The following is a 20,088-nucleotide window of genomic DNA, read 5'->3' on the forward strand; positions in this document are numbered from 1 at the left end:
CTTTCCCCACAGTGAAAATATAGCAACATGTGTGTGATTAGAGACTGAGCTCCCAAAGAATTTATTGGGAGCTTGTTATGTAAACCCCATCTAGCTAGCACATGCCAAGATTCCAGACTCCCAGAAAGCAGGAAAGCATAGGAAATGTACAGGCAAGTGAATGTTCAACACAAGTGACATTCTTTGTACAAACAGTGTGGGCACAGTAAACCACCTTTATTACTTAGGAAAGAGTTCAAGTACCAAGTTCTTAGACGCCAGTCAAGGGCCAACCTTATAAGCAAGCCCTGCTATAGATAGCCTCAGGTCTGTTATGTTAACTCTGTTCTGCACACTTCTCCTCTATGATAATTAGACAAACATTTGTTGTATATAAGGAAAATGTTTCCTTTCAAATACTGAAACAGATTGTGTAAAAATGGCATCAAATAGTAAAGGCAAGAATATATTATGACCACAAAGGATTTACTTAAGAATATATATATTGTTCAAGTGTTATTTTAAGAAAATTACGGTGCCATTGTCAAATATTCTTAACTAGCGGCAAAGACTAAGGTATTAAAATTATTGACCTTGTAGATTTTCTTAAAGTGAGAATTCAGAATGCTAGAATTCTTGCTGTTTCTAAGAATATAATATCCAGTTTTTATTTGTTTATATTTTTGCCAGGGAGAATGATGTTTAATCTAAACTAAGAAACTTTTAAATAACAGCTGCTCTATCTTATATAGATATATATTAACATAGGAAGACAGGAGAAAATCAATGAAGACTTAAGGAAAGAGCTTTTAGATATAATTCTTTTAAAATCTACAGGTCAAATGCCGAGGCAGAAGACTGTCTTTAAAGTGTAATCCTGATGCTTGGAGAAAACAATGCACAGAACTGTTGGGCCTCATTTATGAACGTGAAGACTCAGAGCCATTTCGACAGCCATCTGATCCTCTTTCCTACCCAGTAAGTATAGTTATTTAAATAATTACCAATATGTAATTTCCCATAAATGTCCATGCTAAGTTCTAGGTAAGAGCCCTTTCCCCCCTTTCTTCCTTCCTTCCTTCTTCCTTCTTTGTTTGTGTATCTTTGAATTGTGAAAGTAGGTAGTGTGATTAGTCATGACTTTTTAAAATGCCTGACATGTACTTTGTAAATTACACAGTTGTAAACCAAATTTTAATCTAAACATCTTTGAATTTCCTTGCTGCTTTTATTTTGCATATTTGTATAATGTATTTTATTAACTTCTAATAAACTTCTACACACTGGAAACCCTTGATATCATATATCAGCCCTATTTAATTTACAATAAATAAGTTCTTCAATATGATCACTTAGAGTAATCAATATACCAAATTACTTTTCGTCAAAGATAAAAGCATGAGAACTTAAATTAGAGGATTCCTTTTCTAGGAGTATATCTATTTATATGTTGAATAACCTTTTAGTATAGATAGCAAATCTGTTTTAGCTTTTTCAGAAAAAAGGTACAGCAATATTTCAGAAATACATCAAACTATCCTCTGAAATTAGTAAACATCAGTATTCTCTGCATGCACAGGTTTCAGTTGGGAAAAAATATTATTCAAATAAGGAACAAAATTACATTCAACAAAACTTGATTTGTTATTGTAGGGGGTTTAGGTAGAATAAATTAGTTTTGTGTTTTTCATGGTAGAGGAGAATGGTGAATGTAGAATTCCTCCATCTTAAATTATAGTCAGTAAAAACATAATTCCTGTTTATGGATCTTTGAGCTTTAAATCATAATTGCATTGCAAGTCTTGATATTTTGTTGTGGTGGCCTGGAAATACAATATATCTTCTTTACCCTAATAGGGCCATCAAGAGCAAGAGGGTGAATCCTCTGAGTCAGTTATTCCAGAACGACAACAAGATCCATCTCTTTGTGAGGTAGGCCTAGTAGTCTCTTAAAAGGCATATATGTTCTGGTTGTTTTTGTGTTGTTTTACTTTTTTAAATCCCCATACTGTAAGTAAACCTTTTACAATTTGTAAAGCTATTTTTCAACTTTGCTCACTATCTTTTTACCTTTGTTTGAGTTTTTGGTTGTTTATTTTTTGTCTTTTAAACAACACATGCTCTGGAGTGTTCTTTGTAGCATCTGGGTAGATGTTTGTTTCTATAGGTCTAAAACTACTGTAGCAGAGTAGAAAGCATCAATTACACAACATAATTATGTCTGTAACTGCAGCTGATTGTTCCCAGTGGGACTTTATTCATCAGGCTGACTGGGTCTTTTGAGTTTTGGTCATTGTATTACATGAAGTTCCAATATTTTTTCTCTATGAAAATGTTTGTTTCATAAGCCATATTATGTTGAAATACACTTTGGTTTTTATGATTTAGCAAAAAAATTTAAGAAGATACATTAAGATCAACTGTGGTTTCTCATACTTTGAAAAATACTTTCTCTTTTTTTAATACCTTTCTTCTGCCCCTTCATCTGGCCCTTTGGATTCTCCTTTGAGAGAAATGTTGTGCTTTTATTTCTTAATGATTCTAAGTAGGATGAAGGATCTAATATTGACTATGGTTTTCACTCCAGAACATGTTTATTATTGGTGGTTGTGGTATACATAAGTATAAATTTCAGATGTAATTCCATATGATAACCCTAGGAATATCTTAACTAGACTTGAAAGATTTAGGTTAAAATAGAAAGAATCTTCTCCTACCACTAACTAATAAAGATCAAACTAATTATGAATCTGAGACTGAAGACTTTAGATGAAGCACAAGTGTCACATTTATTAAAAAACAAAAAGATAGGAGAAAGGCACAAACATGGCCAATTTGATTTTGACCTTCAACTAATGACAGTTTAGGTAGAATACCCTCATGCCAACTCCCTGGCACATTGCTCAATGAAAGTAGAAGATGGGATTATTCACACAGAATTAAATAATTCCATGTCACAAATTCGCTACCTATTTCCAAGATATTCCCATCTATGTAGAGATGAAGCCAGTGGCTGTGGATTTTCTGTTCTGTCCCTTGAGAGAGTCATATGGTTTTCCATTGAAAGGTGAGGGCTAAGACCCTCCCACAGACCCCTGCTGTTTCCCTGAGCCACCAAAGACCTCTATTAAATTGATGGTTTGGGACTACGAAGAGGTAACTGGCAGATTGAAGAGCAGTGTGTTTGTTTCATGATGATGCAAATCTCAGTCCCATTGTATTATGTAGTGTTGTTACTCAGCCTGTGTGTTTAATAACACATTCTTCTTTGTAGGATTGTCATGTTATAGACACTCCTATGGACTTCAGCACTGTGAAAGAAACTTTGGAAGCAGGAAACTATGGTAGTCCTCTGGAATTTTATAAGGATGTTCGCCAAATATTCAGCAACTCCAAAGCTTATACCTCTAATAAAAAGTCAAGGGTATGAAAAAAACAATATTAGGTGGATTAATTACCTAAGTGTTTAGTTATATATATCAGGCAATTTTCTTTCACCAGTTTTAAAATTGCTAAACAAGTATGTACTACCATTCTGACATAGTTTCTAAAGTTTGATTCTCAGTACTTTCCCTGAAACAGTTTATTAAGCATGCATTAAAGATACATTTAGCATAGTCATTCTGAAATTAAACCCTTCTTCCTTTCTCCTACCTGCCTCTTCTTTACTCTTAAGTAATACCTATATTTGCCAGAGAGAAGTCAAGGAAAGTAGTGGTAGAAATTTGAGTACTCTTTAATATATCCAATAAATAATTTGATAAATAAAAATGGTTGATTGGATTAATTTATATGAAATATTTAGATTAGCTCTGAATATTTATGTTCCTTTATTATAACAAATTAGTGAACTATATTGGGAAATTATAACTGTTTATTCATACTCACATTTAATACTTTCTCTGTGTTTTGTCAGTATTTAAGCATCTTGAGAATGAAAAAGTAATAATTTTTTGTATTTTCTAATCACTAGTATCTGATTAACTTTAAAATCAATTGCACAGTAGGTATATACATGCTCACTTCCACTTCATATGACATGAATTTTCACTGATTTCTGTACACATAATTTTTCACACTTGATTTATTTTCTACATTTACATGTGTACTGATAAATATTTGTATAATCTTTAAACAGTAGGTTTTATATTTTGAAGCCTTTTTTAAAAATATATATTATGAACATTTTTCCATCTTATTATTACTCTTTGAAAACAGAAGAGTAGGTGGTTTTGTGTAGGTGGTTTTGTGTTGTTTAACCTGTGTCCTGGTGCTAGAGATTTAGGTTGTTTTTAGTTTTTCAATTAAAATGGATAATGCTGTGTCTAACATCTTTAACATCCTTGAACGTAATTATTTTGTGTGTGTAATTCTCTGATATTTCCTTAGGATAGATTCCTAAAGATGAAATTATTAGCCAAAGGATGTATATATTTTAACGTTTTTGGCAAATATTGCAGATTGTCCTTAGAATGTTGTTCAGGTTAAAATACCCACTGGCAATGTATAAGAATGTTTTTTCCTCCCCTTCCCAACATTGGATATTATCTTTTAAAAATCTTTATTAATTTGTAGGTGAAAATGGTATTTTGTTTAATTCTTCAGGAAGAATTTTTCAAGTGTAAGGAGCACATATATTATGTCTGAAAGGATGATGTTGATATTGTTCAGGCATGTTTATAACCTGTTATTTTTATATAATTAAAGTAGTTGGTAAAACAAGACTAATTTCTACCTTTTCAGATCTATAGCATGACATTGCGATTATCTGCCTTATTTGAAAGTCATATTAAAAATATCGTCTCTGAATATAAGTCAGCAATCCAGAGTCAGAAGAGGAGAAGGCCACGGTACAGAAAACGTCTAAGAAGTAGCAGCAGTTCATTATCTAGTAGCAGAGCTCCTAGGTATATTACATTGACATAGCAGTTTAGTTTTCAAAGCATCTTGTATGTATTACCTCACTTCTTAAAGTTTATTGACTGCTTTGAAGGAATCCAATAGATTTTCTGTTGTTGTTGTTAGAACTCTTATACCTGTGTAAAGGTGGAGCTGGTAACCCAAAGCCTTGTTTATATGGATTTTACTATACCAAAACCTTTTTTTTTTAATTTTAATGATTGAAATTTAACTTTGTCCTATTACCAATTTGAAGTATTTCACTTAAATTATATTGCATTTCTTCTTTGCTTAGCTTAAGCATTTTGTATCATACTATCATAATATATTGCTAATAGAAAAAATTGTTCATTATTATATATTTTTACTTATAGTCCAAAAGGGAAACAGAAACAAATGAAGTTACAGCCTAAAAATGACCAGAATACCTCAGTGTCTTATGCCAGGACTAGCTCTCCTTTCTCATCTCCTGGTAAATATGTCTTTTGTTTTTCGTGTTCTGTATTTTAGTTTAACTAAAGAATATAGAAGAGGCAGCATGGTTTATAATGCAAGGAGCAGTGGATTTGGATGTATCAATAGAAAAGTTGCATTTTATCCCCAGTTCTCTGTGGCCCTGGGTAAGACATTAGGTCATAGGACTTAGTTTCTTCATTTTTAAAGTGAGGGTGTTAAGACTAGATGAATTTTAAAGTCACTTAGTTTTAAAATTATGTGACTTTATGATTTTTAACATCTGTAATATCTCAGACCACTCATCTGTAATATATTTGCCAACCTAAGAATTGAAGATTCATAGTGTGGGGAGGTGGTTTCCTTGGACAAGTTTTTCTGACAAACTGTGCTTGAAAGCTTAATGATGTAATAAAACATTTGTTCTCAAAATATTCATATTTTCTTTAAACAGTTTGTAATTTTGATGTTAGAGTGAAATAACTGAGATATAGTTTTTAAAAAAGCCTGTTTAAATTTCTGAAAACATAATTATGTTAACATCACAATTTTTTTAAATGTAAGTTTCAGATGCTGCTGAAGGGCTGTCACTGTATTTACTTGATGACGAACTGGATGGGCCATTTTCTTCATCGAGCTTCAGTGGATATAGCCGAAGTGGAAATAGCCATGACCCAGGGAAAGCCAAATCATTTCGAAATAAAGTTTTGCCGATTAAACAAGGTAAGAAATAAATATGGACAGGGCATTTATTCTTTGTTCCTTTATGATGGCAGACAAATCATTTAAAAGCTGATGTATTTAGGTAGTAAAAATTAGCATGTTCTTATAGTTAATGAGGATTTCAATATTGTCAGATTTGAGTCAGATAGGATTTCATATGCAGATTTCCAAACATATCTTAGTCTTTTAAAATAAAATTTTAAATGAGTAGGGAGAAAAAACTAAATGAAAAGATCTTTCCCCAAGCACAGTAAAAACTAGACTGTTTGACACATTTAGGGTTTTTCATATTATTAAACCATATGAATAAGAAAGGAAAAAGAATCCAAAATCACCTTTAAATAGGCCTCATATATATATATATATATATATATATATATATATATATATATATATATATATATATTTTTTTTTTTTTTTTTTAGGCCTCATATTTTTAAGGGCTACCCCAATTTTACAAAAGGGTTTGTGTTGAAAAGTGAGCCTTCTTTCAGTCAACATCCACTTCTAAAACCTTCCTTTGGTTTTCCAGTTATGTTACTCAGATATTCTCTTCCTTTGGGGGCCTGCTGTCTCAATAATTCAGGGGTTTTCAGACTGTTCTACCTGTTTCTGGATAATCCAAAAAGGTACTTCAGAAATACTCAGAAGAGCTTTCTCCTTTCAACCAGAACAACTCTGTTTTTTATTTCATGTGATGAGCTTTCATATAACTTTTATTTGAATTATAATTTTCACTGCTTAAAAAGAAATCACAGACCTAATAATTCATTATCAGGTACATCCATTTTGGACCATGTCTGAGGGCATCGGTTATAAATACTGGAAGGTTATTGTTGTTATGCAGACTTTCTTCTTATACTTAGTCCTATGTTATGGACCCTGAGCATGTTCACAGAAAGTTCTAATATGTTCATCTATTTGAAGTTTGTGAAGAATGATTAATATGCTTTTATAAATATGTTTATTGGAATATATATTTCTATTTTATATAAATTTTTAATGAAAGATTAAGTAGCTTATTCATTGTTATTGAAGTATCAAATAACTTAAAAATAGATGTTCTAAAGATATATTTTATATCAGTTATGTGAGAAATATTGAAACTTCAGATTACTTTAAAATAATTAGTGCCTTTATTTTTCCAATTTATATCTTTACCCTCTCCTCTGATCCTGCTGCCATTGCATACTCATGGCACTTCTCTTTTTGCTCTATCCTTCACTGTCAAGCTTTTAGAAAGAATAGCTTATACTTCCTACCTCTATTTTCTTTCTATTTAAACATTCCTTTATGCTTTGTAGTCTGGCTTCTTCCCATACCACTCTCCAAAATCTTTTTTCCCCAGAATCACCAGTAATCTTCAGTGACCAACCAGTGTCCTTTTCTTAGTCCCCATCTCCTCGATCTCTCTATATCGTTGCATGCTATTGACTACACCCTCTAGGAACTCCACTGCTTGGCTTCTATACTCTACTGATCCTATATCTCTGTTTCTCCTATATTTCTATATTTTGTCTTTTCTTTGGCCTTTCATGCCACCTATTTTCAGTTTCTCACTTTTTTGTCTTCTACAAATAAAGGAATTTAATAACTACATCTATCATCTTTATGCTCATGACTCCAAATTCATATATCTAGCCCTAACATCTCTTTATTCTACCAGTCTCATTTCCAGTACTTCTTTAAAAAAATTTCCCTTGAGTGCTTATCATCCATTTTTAAAAAATTTTTTATTAGTTTCTGCTTTATAACAAAGTGAATCAGTCATACATATACATCTGTTCCCACATCCCTTCCCTCATGCATCTCCCTCTCTCCCACCCTCCCCATCCCACCCCTCCAGGCTGTCACAAAGCACCGAGCTGATCTCCCTGTGCTATGCGGCTTCCCACTATCTATCTACCTTACGTTTGGTAGTGTATATATGTCCATGCCTCTCTTTCGCTTTGTCACAGCTTACCCTTCCCACTCCCCATATCCTCAATTCCATTCTCAAGTAGGTCTGTGTCTTTATTCCCGTTTTACCCCTAGGTTCTTCATGACATTTTTTTTTAAATTCCATATATATGTGTTAGCATACGGTATTTGTCTTTCTCTTTCTGACTTACTTCACTCTGTATGACAGACTCTAGGTCTATCCACCTCATCACAAATAGCTCAGTTTCGTTTCTTTTTATGGCTGCGTAATATTCCATTGTATATATGTGCCACATCTTCTTTATCCATTCATCTGATGATGGACACTTAGGTATCATCCATTTTTATGTTTCAAGATTGCTTCTTTTTTTGCACTCACTATTTCAGTTAATGGCACCATCATCTTCTGAGTCATCCAGCTTAAAATCTTACAGTGTTCTTTGACTCACCTTTTATCCCTCATAAGTGTCAGTTGCTAAGTTTTGTGAAGTCTACAACTTTTTAGTATCACTCAAATCTCTTGCTACAGTTTGTATTGCTATCCCCATAGTCTCTAGCCTAGTATAATAGTCAACATGGGCTGTCACAGCAAGATACCACAGATTGGCTTAAACAACAGATGTTCATTTTTTAGCAGCTATATTGAGATACCATTTGACATATAAAAATTGTATATATTTAAAGTGTACAATTTGATATTTTGATATACATATACACCATGAAATGGTCACCACAATCAAACTAATTAACATATCCATCACCTCTACATAGTTACTGAGTGTGTGTGTATGTGTGTGTGTGTGTTCAGGAGATTTAAGGTCTATCCTCTTAGCAAATTTCAGGTATACGATACAGTATTGTTAACTGTAGTCACCATGCTGCATATGTGATATCCAGAATAACTGAATCTTTGTACCCTTTAACCAACACCTCCCCATTTTTCCTCCCTCCAGCCCCTGGCAACCTCCATCCTACTCTCTCCCTCTATGAGTATGACTGTTTTAGATTATAGATATAAGTGATATCATGCAATATTTCTCTTTCTGTATCTTGCATATGTTGCTTAGCATAATGTCCTCCAGCTCCATGCATGTTGTCGTAAATGGCAATATTTCCTTCTTTTATCCATTCATCTGTAGAGAGACATACAGGTTGTTTCCATGTCTTGGCTGTTGTGAATAATGCTACACTGAACATGGGAATACAGATATCTCTTCAAGATGCTGATTTCAATTTCTTTGGGTATATATCCAGAAGTGGGTTTGCTGGATCAAATTGTAGTTCTATTTTTAGTTTTTTTTAGGGAACCTCCATACTGATTTCCATAATGGCTGTACTAATTTACTTTCTCACCAACAGTGTACAGGGGTTCCCTTTACTCCACATCCTCACCAACACTTGTTATCTTTTATCATTTTGATATTAGCCACCCTAACAGGTGTGAGGTGATATCTGATTGTGGTTTTGATTTACATTTCACTGATGGTTAGAGATGTTGAGCACCTTTTCATATACCTACAACAGACATTTATTTTCTCACAGTTCTGGAGGTCCAAAATCCAAGACCAAGGTGCCAGCAGGGTTGGTGTCTAGTAAGGGCTTTCTTCCTGGCTTGCTCATGGCTACCTTCTCCCTGTGTCCTCGTGTGAGGTTTTTCTTTGCATACACAGACAAGGAGAGCAAGTGAGCACTGGTGTGTCTTTCTCTTATAAGGACACAGGCAAGTCCTGGTGCATTAGGGCCCACCTACCCTTATGATTTCATTTAATTTTAATTACTTCCTTAAAGGCTCCACGTACAGTCATATTGGGGGTTAGGGCTTCAACATATGTATTTGAGGGGGTGGGGTGGGCACAGAAAATTCAATCCATAACACCTAGACTATTAGATTAATCTTGTAATTGTGGTTACCATACAACCCTACTCTTTGCTCTCTCCAATTTTGCCAGTCCACTTTCCTATTTTCCTCTTACCTCACTTATTTTTGCCAATTGTTCTTTATCTTTAAATGTTGGAATATACTAAGTCTCTGTCCTCAGCCACCTTCTCTCTCTTTACTTGCTCTCTCAGTGAGCTTTCTTATTTCTCTTTGCCCTAAATGTTATCTCTTTACTGAAAATTTCCAAAATTATATCTCCAACTCTATCCAAGTCTCCCCTGAGTTCTGAACTGGTATATCCACTTGCTTTTTTTCTTTTTCTTTTTTAAAATGTCTTGACTTGGATTTCTAGTAGTATTTCTATCTGGAATCTTGATTTTTTCTTTCCACCAGATTGCCCAAATCTATTCTCCTTCATTGTTCTCTAACCTAGCAAAATATCTCTACCATTCACCAAGTTACTCAGGCATAAAACCTAGGAGTTGATCTTCATTTTGTGCTTAACACTTGACATCCAATCCATCAGCAATTTCTGTCAGTTTGAACTATGAAGGTTGGTTCTGGTAGCTCCCCCAGAAGGAAATATTCTAAATCTAATCACTTATCATCACCTTTATTGATACATCTCTCATCATCTCTTACCTAGACCATTGCAATGTACTCCCAACTGATCTCTGCTTTCAATCTTGCCCCTCCTATATTCCATTATCTATACAGCAACCATAGCACTCTTAAAAATGTAAATCAGATCCTGTCATTCTCTAGCTTTAAAACTCTCCACTGGCAGTCATCTCCTACTACTTCTTATTTTTCTCTTCCACTCTAATTATACTGGGTTCCTGTTTCCTTCAGTGGAATGTTCTTTCCCCAGATCTCACTTCATTCAGTTCTTTTCTCAAATACTGCCTCAGCAGAAAAGTCTTCCCTATCTAATATACCCCCCATACATACATTCACACTCTTTTTTTTTACCCACTTTTCTTTTTCTTTGTAACCCATATTAGTACTTGAAGTTATATTATGTATTTGTTTACTTCATTGTCTATCAGGGTTTCCACACTAAAATATAAATTCAAAGATCAAGGACTTTGTCTCATCATTGCCATATTCCAAAGTCCATACAATGCCTGGCAGATAGTAGGTAATCAATAATATTTGTTGAATGAATGAATAAAATTATTCTGATGCATGTTCCCAGATTGTTCCTTCTAGAGTTCAAGCCCTTAAAATTTCTACCAAGCTACCTCACCACCCATCATCCCTCTACACTCCCCCCATCCCCTGCAAAAAGCAATTAGATAAAAATTAAAACCTTAGTATCTTTAATTTCAAACAGATCTAAATTCATACTCCAGCACTCTCCATGATTTTACCCCATCTATCTTTGGGCACCAAATATATTTTGATAGACTTTTTATTTTACTTTTGAACCTAAATAACCATCTTATCAATGTCAAAGCTTAACTTTAAAAATTATTCATCTTGATTTAGATCACTCCCTTGATGGACCCCTTATAAATGGTGATGGCAGAGAGCCCCGGGCAGGAATCAAGAGGAAACTACTTAGTGCATCAGAAGAAGATGAGAGCATGGGAAGAGAAGAGAAAGAGAAAAAAGAAACAAAAGAGAAATCACATTTATCTTCCTCAGAGAGTGGAGAGTTAGGATCCAGTTTAAGTTCTGAAAGTACCTGTGGTTCTGATTCTGACTCTGAATCAACTTCCAGAACAGATCAAGATTACGTAGATGGCGACCATGACTATAGCAAATTCATACAAACTAGGCCTAAAAGAAAACTCAGAAAGCAATATGCCAATGGAAAAAGAAACTGGAAGACGAGAGGCACGGGAGGAAGAGGCAGATGGGGCAGATGGGGTAGATGGAGTAGAGGAGGCAGAGGAAGAGGAGGCAGGGGACGAGGCAGTCGAGGAAGAGGTGGAGGTGGCACGAGAGGGAGAGGGAGAGGGAGAGGAGGAAGAGGTGCTTCTAGAGGAGCCACCAGAGCCAAACGTGCACGTATTGCAGATGATGAATTTGATACTATGTTTTCAGGACGTTTCAGTAGACTGCCTCGAATTAAAACAAGAAACCAAGGCAGGAGGACTGTTTTATATAATGATGATTCTGATAATGACAATTTTGTGTCCACTGAAGATCCTCTAAATCTTGGTACATCCAGATCAGGCAGAGTCCGTAAAATGACAGAAAAAGCCAGGGTTAGCCATCTCATGGGATGGAATTATTAACAGTTAATAAATTTAGAATAATTTTAAAAATTTAATGGCCTTCTACTGCAGGGAATTTACCAGGAAATCTACAAAGCAAGTTGTGTGGGGACTTCTGCTTCCTTTCACATTGGTGCTTTTCCATTATGCCAGTATACATTTGTTTCAAGACTTTTGATCTCCACACTTCATTTGTTCAAACAAGCCTTATTCATTAGGCCTTAAATTTTAAAAAATTCTACACACACACACACACACACACACACACAGACATACACACACACCACAGACACACTACAGATTTACTACATGAAGGGAGCATTCAGCTTCTTAAGAGTAGCATGACATTTTTATCTCAATGGAATATCCCTCTTTTGCTTTTGTATCACAGAAGTATAGCACCTTCTTACAGAGTTTTATATAGTTTGTTTTTGCCATTTTGATTCCTGTACCAGTAATAATAACTTTTGCACAATACACCAATCCTAAAGGCAGCTATTAAATGTTTACAGTTTCTATATTGTAAGAACGATCTGGATTATTTTACTCTTCCCAGGCCAAACTTTCCTGAATTGTACTGAACTGAAGTATATATTTATACTACAGTTTTTTTGGGGGGTGGGGGGTTCTTAATATGCTTTTCATTGATTTGCTTAATTCATGTTAAAGGTGAGAAAGGGTTGGTGCCTTGTAAATATGTAGCAAATCTTTGTGGTGTGTCCTGATGTGTGCATTAACTTTATTAAAAAAAGAATACTTGAGGTATCAATCTAGACAAGGTGCCAAATGCAAAAGTTTCTTGCATCCATTTTCTTTTTCCTATTATATTTTATTGCATTAATAGAACTTGTGTAGCTTAAAAAATAACTTAAACATTTGAAAAATCCTCATCCACAAAGAATAACTTAATAGTAGCTCAGCTACCTCTATTAACTACAACTACTGGAAACATTAAGAAAAATAGATGCTGTCATTCATTACTAAGGAGAAATAGAACAAGCTTGATAGGAGTGAATACTCATAAGTTATAAGCTGAGAGGTTAGTAATTGTATTGGTTCTCAAATTAATAGTTGTAATTAACAAACTTTCTTTAGTATGCTCTACCTTATTAGTCTTTTCTTAGAACATATTTGTATAAGTAGACTTGATCTACTACTTATATATCTCTGCTACCACTTACTATTTAACAGCTGTGAGTGACTAGTTTTGAATTTTAAAATGTAACACAGCACCTAGTTTGAGTTGGAATGTTTTGGCTAGCTAATATTTTGAATCAACTTCAATAGGGTTCTGCTCATACCATTCCAAAGGGTTCTTCTGTGATAATCTTTCAGAATAGAACCTGGTTGCACTGCACACTGATATTTTGATTCATTATTTTATAGATTAAAAAACTTTAAACCGTATGGTCTTGTTTACAGCAGTAGAGTGCACATGGTTCCATAAGTGAGCTTGAGTTCCAAGATCAATTTTACTCTTCAAATTTGAGAGATTGCAAATTCGCTAATTCATTAGATTCTTAGATTTTTTGAGGTGAGAAGGATAATATTGATCTCTGTTTTTGTAGCAACCGATTTGTTGCGCATAGATCAGTCTTGTGGGATAAAAGAAACGTTTTAATGTATGCTTAGTAATCCCAGGATATTTCCTAAGCTAATGTATTTGTCTTATGCTTTCAATCATTTCATGCATCTGAAAATCCTTAAGTGCAGAGGAAGGAGTACACACATAACTTTGCTTTTTTGGTTGGGTTCGGTGGGGGTTATTCTCGGACTAACATCTTTAAGCAATTTTCACTTGCAGTAGAAATGATGTTCAGGCTTTAAGAAAGTATTGTGAATTAGTATTGTGAATTATTAATGGAACTAACTTCTGTTACTGGACAGTAGATCAAGCTGATTTTTTGTTGTTGTTGTTGTTGTCTACTTTTCACTAAACCAAAATTACTTCTGGTTGTAACTCAGCTGCCACTTTTAACCATAATATAGATTCAAAAATATTCATGTTTAAAACTCTACATTTGATTTTTGCTAAAATCTACTATTTTAGTTTTTCATATCTTAGACATTTAGACTAAATGTGTGCCTGTGTTTTCCTGGAATCGATAACACTTTGGCCTACCCTATTCAAAGTAACATAGTTACTTAAATTCATGGATATACTCAAATGTGTATCATTTTAGTGTGAAAAAAATTTTTTGACATTCTTCTATGAAGAGCCGACCTCTTGAAATGTAGAAGAATTGCCATCTGTGTGATTTAGCTATCTCAAGCTTTATTTATAATTTATTTTGAAAAATAAAAATGGCACATTTATTTCCCAAACGTCAAGATTTTCTAGGTTTAGATAATTAGAATAATAAGGCTGAAGACATTTTTAAGCATATTTTATATGTAGTGAGATACTGTGAAAATACTAGTGAACAGCATTTTGCTGTGATATTGATTTCAGTTATTAGGATTTAAAGTTAGTCACCAGGGTATGTTAGATGAGCATAGTTATCATTTATTACAAAACAAACAGATTGTTTTCTGTTTGCATGCAAATTATTTTAATAAGTGTGAAAATAAAAGTTTGGAAGACAGTATTTTTACTTTTATATCTGGACTCCCTCCCCCCCCCATTTATACTTTGCTTTTTTTTTGTAATACCACCTCCTGTGAATGTGTTGTAATTTATATCGCATTGATATTTTATCACTTTAATATTTTAGAGGTCCTTAAAACCTAAATAAGATCTGGGTTTAGCCATAGCAAAGAAAGTAGGAAATGAGCTAAGAATTTTGAAGAAAAGTCTAAATCTTAAATAAATTGCTAAGAAAAAAACAGTTACATTTAGGCCCATGAGACCATATACATGTACAAGCCTATTCCTATGCTAGATATTAACAGTCAATGAATTGTAATATTTCTCATGAATGCTAATAATGTTTTAATTCCCAGCTTTAAGATCCTAGCATGTGTATCTGTTTATGAAAACAGAATTGTGTGTTTCTTCTATGGCTTGCTGTGTGTATCTCTTCCAGCAATAGGATGCTTTCCAAAACATTCACTAGCCTATTAATGTAATGACTAAATATGTTTGTGTGTGTGCACGTGGGTGCTCGTGCCTGCACGCGCACACACACACATGCATAGGTCTATATGTAGATTTTTCCCCCCAACTTGACACGCTTTATCTCAGACATTAAAAAAAAAAGTTTGTATGGAAGACAGCCGTTTTCACTGTCTACCAATTTATTGCCTCTTTTGTAAAGTGCTTAGCCTGTATATATACTGCTTGATCATCCATATCATTATGCCTTCTAGATAAACAATCTAGGTTTTGTCGTGTACATGTGTCCTATTTTTTTTAAATCTAATTTGCCCTTCTTTCATATGTTTCTTTGTCTGTTTCCCTTCCCAGAGATCAGGCTTGTGCTGGAATTCTTCCATACAGCACTTTGTTTACCCAGAGGCTAAGAAACTGAGTAAAATTAATAAATCTTATTCTGCACAACTGTGTGCTCAGATACCTAACTCAGCCTTCCAGTACTTTGAACTAAATTTGAGTCATTTACCTTTGTTGTTGTTTTTGTTGTAATCCTAGGTTGTCATCAGACAATAACAGAATAATTAAAAGAGAAAGATGTGAATGCTACTTCTAGCTTTTTGATAAAAACATTTTTGAGCATTTTTCAAAATTTGTATGTTGTGGTAGTGATAAAATTAAACACCTTATTACTTGCTCATATATCTCGGGAATTATTTTATGCACATTTACCAACTGGTACTTATCTTTAAAGTTGGAATTTTCTTTTTTTTTAAGCTGGAATTTTCACATCCTCAAAAAGACTTACATCCTGTATAATTTTCAGTATAATTTTATATCCAGCCTTTTAAACAATTACCAACATTTCAAGTTCTGAAATAAATAGTTTACTTCTGGGGGAAGGAATGGAAATTTCAACATTTAAAGTTCATTGTTTTAAATGTTAACTCCATCCCCAACATCTTTGTGTTACATGAGGGTTTATGAAAGTTATATTGAAAATAGAATATTCTAACATGGTTTTAAGGCTTGTTTTAAAAAATAGTGTGAAAATATTTTCATGCTTTTTTGCTTTTCACCTCTCAGTAAAGTTTCTTTACCAAGTTTAATTTACCAAATTTAACAAGTTTTGTTTAAATTCTAATTATGAGGTTAAATTATTTTCATGGTGCTATATTTTGTATAATATGGATTGTCCTCAAATTTTTTGACATTTATTTCTTATATAGTCTTATCCTTGATTATTTCCTTTTCCATCATTTCTCTCCTGCTTGCTTTTATCCTCATTTCTCTTTCTGCAATGAAGAGTGCACCTAATTTAGCAAACTTCAACAAGACTGGCAATTTATGATTCATTGATGGAAGAAGTACAGTAGAAAGGCCCTGCAGTTTAGAGTTAAGGTGTGTTTGTTTATTTATATGTATGCCCATTTGTTATTCTTATGCCTATCTTAATTAAATTTAGAATATGAGACTTTGACATAAAAGCATTGTAAGTATTTTCTAAAAAATAAAACTATTGATACGTATTAAAATCGCCATTGGTAATTGACTTTTAAAATCACATACAAAAATATTTAGAAACACAGTTGGGAAATGTGTTTTTACATATACCACCAGATACATATTAGGCAGTACTACAAATGTTAATTCTTTAAACAATACTGTGGTGATGGCAATCAGTAAGTTATTTCTTTGTCCTGTAACTTATCATCCTTGTCTTTTGTAATCCCTTACAAAGTATTAACAAAACTGTACTTTATGTTTGTTCTTAGTATCCATAAATTTTAAGGTAGAAAATCATTCAGTTAATAGTTGATGTGATATTGTATATGGACAAAATGTCCATTAAACTAAAATTCAGTAAAGAAAGGTAAACTAAACTGGCTTGGTTTATAAAAGATGTTTTGTTTGGCAATTATTAGTCTTTATAAGCAATTATCTTCAAAGAAAAAAAAACTGAACTAATTTGTTGCCATTCTTTATGGGATGTTTACAATAAAATTCCAAGTTGTTTGGAATCGATTGCACTCTTCCTGCTTTGTGCCTCAACTCAGGTACTGGAGATAAATTAACAAAAAGAAAGAAATATGGAGTTACCTTTGCATTATCCAGCTTCAGAAATGGTAACATGTAACTCTTAGGCCTTTCATTTCTTGTCTTTTGTCATATAATATTCTATTATTGTTATTATTTTAATTAGAGAAACTAGGGCTCTTCTTCCTATCAAAGAAAATTAAGGTGTTTTTTTTCTTTTTTTCCTTAGTTGTTGCAGATATTCTTTGGGTCACTTTTAGGTAAAAATATGTTAGCATTTTAAATGTGGGCTGCTTGGTGCATTAAAAAACAGCCTGCAAAGCTTTATTCAACATTTTGTTTTGTAGAGAGAGCTCTTTGAAATGAATAGATTTCTAATGTGTTTATAGCTTATAAGTTTTAACAGCTGAGCTATGAATCTCTGGCATTCTTATTTATAGTAAAATTGCCCACAGAGGCTTAACTATATTATAAATGGTGCTTTAATTCAATGTAAATGAAGAAGGGAGAGACCCAAGGTGAGAGGTAACTTTTAAGCCAGGAACTGGAGGCCCTAACAAGAACATGCCACTTATGCAACTAAATGGCTGCTGAGAATTTTCTTACCAGTGGTCAGAACTCCATTCGTTTCAAGGTAAGTAAGCTGGCTAAAGACCCAACTGTATGTTTCATACATATACTGTCTGTTTTGTGTATTTAGAATTAAGAAATAAGGTATTTAGCAAAAATATCACCTTTGCCTTCTGGCATCATATCCTATGGCTATGAAAGTAGTCCACATTTTTGCAATATTTGGAGATTTAAGTGGAGATGCATTGTTTGGTATTTGTGTATAGTTGCTTGATTGGTTAAAGATAGCCCTCTTTAAAGATATAAAAGTGTACATTAAAAATTATTAATTAGCAGGCTCTGTTGTTTTCTGACTTCACCTGATACTTTTTTTGAGATAAAAAAAGTAAAGAATTTTTATAACAAAATATTACAGTAGTATTCAGAAGAAGATCCATTTTTCTTTCTAGTTAGGAAGGTCAAGGACAGAGTGCTCTCTACCCTCTTCCTCAGTTTTATTCCCCTGACAATTTAAAGCTACTTTCCAAAAATGCACAAAATAAATTGAAACCAAAACATTGAGCCTGTGAGTTGGTTTTCTTTGGATATTTAAGCCTGTACACCTAAGTTGCTTTCTTAGGTCTTTCATATAAATAAATAAAGGATTTTTTTAATGCTACAGATTGCCGGTAAACCAAATACAACATTAAATAAAATGAATATTTTATGGTGTCAGTGTTTTCTTGAAGTTTTGAAGAGACATTTTTTCTTCTTTCCTTTCTTGGTAACTTTAGTATGTTTTTCCTTTGCCAGCTGTGGCAATTGCCTTAATAATGTTACCTCTTATCTGTCGATTACAAACATCTAATAGATAATTCTAACTGTTATTAATTATTAACAAATTAAATCTTAATTTGACATTGGAGAACTTTTAAAAACAAATTTCTGAAGCTAGTATCCTTTCATTGATTTGTAAATTTTGTATAGTCAGATTACCTGCTCAGCATTTTTATGATTCTCTTAGAGAATAAGTTTTATAGTAAATATATGAAGAAATCAAAACATTTTAAATTGCTTCATTTAGGTTACTAATATTACTTGGTGAGATTTATTCATTTTTAGGAATTTTTTTGTGATTGATTTTTGTCATGCTACAGTTCTAAGTAGTTTTTGTATAGCAACATGTTAACTTATATTTGGAATTTTGTTTAGCCTGTCAAGTAATTTCAGGCAGTAAAACTGTCTGAAGGTGATTCTTTTTTTTTCTTATTAAAAAAGCTTAGAATATCATGTTAAAATGAAATTTTCAGCCCAAATTATAAATAGTTCATTTTTTAGGGGATTTTTTGTTACAATGGGCATTGTTCATCTGAAACATTAATAATGAAATAGTGGTGGTTTTGAATTGTTTCTATTTGTTAAACTTTAATTTACAAATTATAGCAAACCTTGTATATAAGAACATAAGTGTTAATTTTGCCTAGTGTGGTCCTATGGAGCAGAAAATATCATTTGCTTGATCATAGTCACATTGCCTTTCGGTTTCGAAGGTTGCTGTTCATTTTTGTTGTAATTGTGTTGAGTAGTTATCATGATACAGAAAAATAGTTACTAAGGCAAAATAATAGTTCAAGTTTATGGTAGATATATTTTTACTCTCCAGTTGCCTCATAAAGATGACCGGTGAATACAATAAGTTTTCAATACTGTCAAAATATTAATCTTTTATTGCTTTGCTTATAATTATTCAAGCAGAAATTTCCAGAGAAAAATCTGAGATAATGAGCTACGTTATTTTTCCAGATACATATGGGGATCTCCTTCATAGAAGAAGATATTTACCACCAGGAATTTGTAGCCTACATTCTTTTTTTTTCTTTTTTTTTTTTGGTACATGGGCCTCTCACTGTTGTGGCCGCTCCCGTTGCAGAGCACAGGCTCCGGACGTGCAGGCTCAGCGGCCATGGCTCATGGGCCCAGCCCCTCCTCAGCATGTGGGATCTTCCTGGACCAGGGCATGAACCCGTGTCCCCTGCATCGGCAGGCGGACTCTCAACCACTGCTCCACCAGGGAAGACCTAGCCTACATTCTTTATATCAATGATAAGAAGTGGCTAAAGGAAGACTAGTCTATTCCTTCTCAGATTTGTTTATTTGTTCATTTTATTATTTCAGTCAATATTTATTAATTAATTTCAACATTTACTGAGTAATTGTTATGTGCCAAGCACTGTGATTTTTTTAAAGAGCTTTTCAGTTTACAAATTTCATCTTCAAATATATTCTCAAGCACCAGAATGACACTATCAGTCAATTCCATTTTTCAGATCAGAAAAAATGAGTTTCAGTGAAATCTAGTAATTTGCCAAACATTATGTGGCTAGTAAACAGAA

General features: G+C 33.3%; 1 protein-coding gene across 2 annotated transcripts in view; it reads left to right on the top strand.

The window, feature by feature from the left end:
- Window positions 1-16,569, top strand: part of BRWD3 (bromodomain and WD repeat domain containing 3) — a 121,453-nt gene extending 104,884 nt beyond the window's left edge. The window contains exons 35-41 of one of the 2 annotated variants that reach the window (XM_081223299.1): window positions 817-957; window positions 1,837-1,911; window positions 3,254-3,403; window positions 4,723-4,886; window positions 5,253-5,350; window positions 5,896-6,054; window positions 11,345-16,569. In XM_081223299.1, the coding sequence (XP_081079425.1) occupies window positions 817-957; window positions 1,837-1,911; window positions 3,254-3,403; window positions 4,723-4,886; window positions 5,253-5,350; window positions 5,896-6,054; window positions 11,345-12,099 (1,542 nt within the window). In that variant the 3' untranslated portion in view covers window positions 12,100-16,569. The remainder of the gene's footprint in view (window positions 1-816; window positions 958-1,836; window positions 1,912-3,253; window positions 3,404-4,722; window positions 4,887-5,252; window positions 5,351-5,895; window positions 6,055-11,344) is intronic. The other variant, XM_081223300.1, reaches the window with a different exon arrangement.
- The last annotated feature ends 3,519 nt before the right edge of the window (window positions 16,570-20,088 follow it).

Source organism: Mesoplodon bidens (assembly GCF_964165515.1).
Source record: "Mesoplodon bidens genome assembly, chromosome: X".
In the NCBI taxonomy this organism is placed as follows: domain Eukaryota; kingdom Metazoa; phylum Chordata; class Mammalia; order Artiodactyla; family Ziphiidae; genus Mesoplodon; species Mesoplodon bidens.